Below are 5,000 nucleotides of genomic sequence, written 5' to 3'. Positions count from 1 at the left end.
GTCAGATATAGGCCTCCCTCTGTGCGCTAAAAGTGGACGGGACATTAGAATCCTCTAATTAATACTCCCTGTCCACTCGAAGTGGCTCATACTTTCTTACTAAATTGCATACTAAACATTTGTTGTTATATATAACACTACATGGAATGGGCCCATTTTAAGCGGATGTGGGTGGCTCTTAAAAGAGCCTTTGGGTTCGAGTCGGGGTGTTGAGGTTCCGAAGAGAGTGGGTTTAACCGCCGAAACCGTACAGGGTGCGTCCCTGACGTTTCAGAGCGTAGACCACGTCCATGGCGGTAACGGTCTTCCTCTTGGCGTGCTCGGTGTAGGTGACTGCGTCACGGATCACGTTCTCCAGGAACACCTTCAGGACACCGCGGGTCTCCTCGTAGATCAGACCGGAAATACGCTTCACGCCGCCGCGGCGAGCCAGACGGCGGATAGCGGGTTTGGTGATTCCCTGGATGTTATCGCGGAGAACTTTGCGGTGACGCTTGGCGCCTCCTTTTCCGAGTCCCTTGCCGCCTTTGCCTCTTCCGGACATGGTGTGTTCGCTAGTTGAGTTCAAGTGAATGAATGATTTCAGCGCCGGTGCGCGGTGCGCTATTATCTGCGTTTGGTCGACCTGATTGAGGCCGGCGGCACAGAAAGCGCGCCTCTGTTATATGTTCGGAGGCGTTGCAAAGGGGAGGGCGCTCGTTCTAGGGGACTAGGGAGGAGCGATTTCAAAGATGACGTGAAAGCAACTAACGTGCGCGGGAAACATACTCAAATACTGATATAGGCTATGTGGAACACAAGGCCAAACTGTGACAACTGGGAGATCAGCTAGTACACTGTGTCCCTCTCCTCATATTGTTGTTGTTGTTGTTGTTGTTGTTGTTGTTGTTGCACCTGATTCTACTCATTGAGGACTTGGTAATTTAGGTGACAGGTTGTTCAATCAGCTGTGGCTGTCCAGGCCTACAAGAAAAATGGGTCCTGTTGGGGGTAGCCTACTCTACCGCTGGAGTTGGGAAACACTGAAATGGAAGGGGGACACGCAGTGAGCAAAACTCCTAACCACATAAAAACACAGACACTTGAGATCATTAAGAGCTATAAGGAGTCCATCAACTACCTGGTCAGTCAAGTCATATAGGGGGGGATTTCATGGCCACCTGCTGGAGCAGAAGTCATGTTTGCCAACACTGGCCTTAAAATCATTAAATTTAGGAGCTATAAGGAGTCCATCAACTAACTGGTCAGTCAAGTCATATAGGGAGGGATGTCATGGCCACCTGCTGGAGCACAAGTAATGTTTGCCAACACTGGCCTTAAAATCATTAGGAGCTATAAGGAATAAATCAACTCATCATTCAAGTCATATAGGGAGGGATCTTAGCACCACCTGCTGGATCAGAAGTACCCTTCACCGTAGGCACAAGAGAGCCATCATCTCTCAACCGGTGCAATTTCCATAAGTATGTGGTAATAAAACAAACAACGACAGCTCCTCATATAGGCAGTGGTTTCACACATTTTTCTCCAAGATGTTCAAACGTTCATAGATGACCAGCAGGGTCAAATAATAAGCACAGTGGTTGTAGAGGTTGCAACAGGTCAGTCAGTACATCAGGAGTAAATGTCACTTGTTGTTAGTGTTGTAGTTCCTATTTCTACGGTGTTGCCTACCTGCAGCAATCATGATTTACCTGCAGTGTTGATTGCAATTACGTAATTTGTCAACTCATAATAACAGATGTTTTGCAAACCGTTGATGTTTAAATAAATGGATTCCCGGTGTCCGGATACCTTTTCTCTTAAGGGATGTGATTGAGTGAATCCAAAGTAAGTTGGTCTAAATACATAATAGGATGAATCATTCAGGTAAAATAACACAATGTCTATTTGAGTCGAATCAACGTAATATAATCCTTTTTACGTCTCTATCATCTTTACTCAATGTATTGGACCACATCAACTCAACTTACTCAAGCTTATCTACTCATAAAAACAAGCAAAAAGATCTACTCAACAATATGACGTGTGCTTTTGTTGACTGTAATAGCTTGAGTACATTCCACAAAGTCATTTTTTACAGTGTATCTAAAGACACGTTTGTTGTGGTGATGCACTTTTTCTTTGACGTTGAACTTGCATTGAACAGACAAATCCATTTCGTTACAACCCTTTTGTAGTATGACTTAGGAATATTTGTTGATGATCCTAATGTCTATGCGTGAATAGTGATTGGTTGTTGGTGAAATATTGCTGAGAACCCATCATTTCCTGGCCTTTTTTCACTATTGAGCTATTTTGAAACATTTGTTTTGCTATTGGATTCATAATGGTGACCTGGGACAAGTAATTAGTGAAACCAGAGTTCAGCAGTTGCCATTAAAGCGATCGAACCAAGTCATCCTAATAGGCTAGTATTAGCCTAAAGCAGGGTTTCCCAAACTCGGGCCACATTTTGGGAGTTTTTGCCCTAGCACTACACAGCTGATTCAAATAATCAACTCATCATCATCAAGCTGGGAGTATTAGAATCAGTTGTGGAGTGCTAGGGCAAAACGCAAAACGCGCACCCCTTGTGGACCCCAGGACCGCGTTTGGGAAACGCTGGCCTAAAGAGCAAATGCTGAAAGGGACTCACCATGAGGTGCAGTACCCACATTTAACCACAAGATGGCCTCCGTGCTCCATTGTAAAGTTTGGGCCTCTGCATGAGTCTCTCAGCAGCACTGCAACATGGGACTTTCAAAGTAAGTTGGCATGCAATGTTTTTTCTGGACTGCATGCAAGGCTATTATTACACACAACTAATAGTGTCAATTATTCATCTGAACACAATTCTTGTTACTATTCGGCCTATATTATCACTCGTTTCTTTTTCCCCTCCTTTGTAAAGCATTTTACTGTGTTACTATATAGTTCAAAGGAAGTGGATGATGCCAGATGGTTGTGTATATACACACACACAAACATTGAAGCTAGACTTCAGGCAACTAAAAAGGTGCAATACGTAGCTTTTAGACGTGTTAGTGAACAACATACATGGTGGCTAATGTAGAGGTGCGTGTATACATGGAACAATTGTGCCTTTTTGATGGAAATATGGAGGTGGCTCTTAAAAGAGCCTTTGGGGGATATTCGAGTTCAGGTCATCCTCATTTATGCGCGCTCTCCGCGAATACGGCGGGCCAGCTGGATGTCCTTGGGCATGATGGTCACCCGCTTGGCGTGGATGGCGCACAGGTTGGTGTCCTCGAACAGGCCGACCAGGTAAGCCTCGCTAGCCTCCTGTAGGGCCATCACGGCGGAGCTCTGGAAGCGCAGGTCGGTCTTGAAGTCCTGGGCGATTTCTCGCACCAGGCGCTGGAAGGGCAGCTTGCGGATGAGTAGCTCAGTGGACTTCTGGTAACGACGGATCTCTCTCAGAGCCACGGTGCCGGGCCTGTAACGGTGAGGCTTCTTCACACCGCCGGTGGCCGGGGCACTCTTGCGAGCAGCCTTAGTGGCGAGCTGCTTCCTGGGGGCTTTGCCACCGGTGGATTTGCGAGCGGTTTGCTTGGTTCTGGCCATGGCGCTGCTCTGACAGTCGGGAGTATAGCCTCGAAATGCCTATGTGAAGTTTATAAAGCCGGCAGTGGCGCCTGCTGATTGGACACCATCTCCCCACCACCCCGATTGGCCCGTTTCGCAGGCCTCCTCCGTTGGCCATTGGACGGGAGGCCCGGCCTCTCCAAAACTCAAACTCCCGGTGCGCGCGCAATAGGACGCCGCCGGCCCTTTACGCGCAATAATAGTCGCCAAAGTCAAGAGTGACAGCTTATAGGCACGTATCATCTAATGCTAGCCTGCTATGGCAAATGAGGCCAAGTAGGTGTTGTTGTTCATGCAAGGCCTCATGTGGGCACAGAATGTCGAAATAGTTGTGTATACACCCACTCAATGTATTGCGGTCATAGAAAGGTACTTTGCGCTTTTGGAGAGCTAGGTGGTTGGCTCTTAAAAGAGCCTTTGGGGGTTGAGTAGTCAAGTTGAAGTCGCAGTAGCGAATTTACTTGGCTTTGACTGCCTTCTCGGTCTTCTTGGGGAGTAGGACTGCCTGGATGTTGGGCAGCACACCACCCTGAGCGATGGTCACACCGCCGAGCAGTTTGTTCAGCTCCTCGTCGTTACGGACGGCCAGTTGCAGGTGACGGGGGATGATACGAGTCTTCTTGTTGTCACGGGCAGCGTTGCCGGCCAACTCCAGGATCTCAGCAGTCAGGTACTCGAGTACGGCGGCCAGGTAGACTGGTGCGCCAGCGCCCACACGCTCGGCGTAGTTGCCTTTGCGCAGCAGCCTGTGCACACGGCCCACGGGGAACTGGAGGCCAGCACGGGATGAACGGGTCTTTGCCTTCGCCCTGGCCTTGCCTCCGGTTTTGCCTCTTCCGCTCATATTGGTAGCTTGAGAAAGTCACAGAAAGTCTGAATGAGCCGCTCGCCACTTCGAGAGCCGTACATATACCTCGCCACAAGAGGCAACGATTGGCCACCGGGCCGGTGTGGCCTTATCCAATTGGAGCGAGGGACAGACAGATGGACAGACAGACAGCCCTAAGCCGGTTCCCACCCACAGGCAGCGAGTGAGAGGCTACTTTGTTTCCCTCCGACTTTGTTACTTTGTGTCATTTCGCGTGAGCGCCAAAATGTCCGAAATGACATCCACACATTATTTCTCTCCAAATGGGAAACAAACAGCTGGTGAGGGTGCACTCTTGAGTTTGAAATCGAAGCCACTATAGTATTGTTATTGTTATTACATGGCACTTGTAACACATCACAGCAGCCTGCCTCTGAACGGGAATAGCCCAGTGGCTCATATATAAAAATGGCTGTTGAGGGTGCACTCGTGAGTTTCAATTCGAAGCCACTATAGTATTGTTATTGTTATTACATGGCACTTGTAACACATCACAGCAGCCTGCCTCTGAACGGGAATAGCCCAGTGGCTCATATATAAAAAT

The 5,000-nt window shown here is 48.2% G+C and overlaps 3 protein-coding genes across 3 annotated transcripts; all 3 read right to left on the bottom strand.

Annotated features, from left to right (window-relative positions):
- Positions 1 to 232: 232 nt before the first annotated feature.
- Positions 233 to 544, bottom strand: LOC311114265 (histone H4; the record flags this gene model as incomplete). Its single annotated transcript, XM_084189524.1, has 1 exon — positions 233 to 544. One exon carries the CDS (start codon positions 542 to 544, stop codon positions 233 to 235), a length of 312 nt encoding a protein of 103 aa, XP_084045650.1.
- Positions 545 to 3,156: 2,612 nt separating this feature from the next.
- LOC311114261 (histone H3.2) lies at positions 3,157 to 3,567 on the bottom strand (the record flags this gene model as incomplete). The annotated part of the gene is made up of 1 exon (XM_084189520.1): positions 3,157 to 3,567. The coding sequence occupies one exon, from the start codon at positions 3,565 to 3,567 to the stop codon at positions 3,157 to 3,159; it is 411 nt and encodes a 136-aa protein (XP_084045646.1).
- Positions 3,568 to 4,045: 478 nt separating this feature from the next.
- On the bottom strand, positions 4,046 to 4,432 carry LOC311114264 (histone H2A; the record flags this gene model as incomplete). The annotated part of the gene is made up of 1 exon (XM_084189523.1): positions 4,046 to 4,432. The coding sequence occupies one exon, from the start codon at positions 4,430 to 4,432 to the stop codon at positions 4,046 to 4,048; it is 387 nt and encodes a 128-aa protein (XP_084045649.1).
- Between the last annotated feature and the right edge of the window lie 568 nt (positions 4,433 to 5,000).

This window comes from Coregonus lavaretus, assembly GCF_964263955.1.
Source record: "Coregonus lavaretus genome assembly, contig: HAP1_SCAFFOLD_1545, whole genome shotgun sequence".
NCBI classification, from domain to species: domain Eukaryota; kingdom Metazoa; phylum Chordata; class Actinopteri; order Salmoniformes; family Salmonidae; genus Coregonus; species Coregonus lavaretus.
The sequence above is the reverse complement of the archived record's forward strand: the minus strand, read 5'-3'. Positions and strand labels throughout refer to the sequence as shown.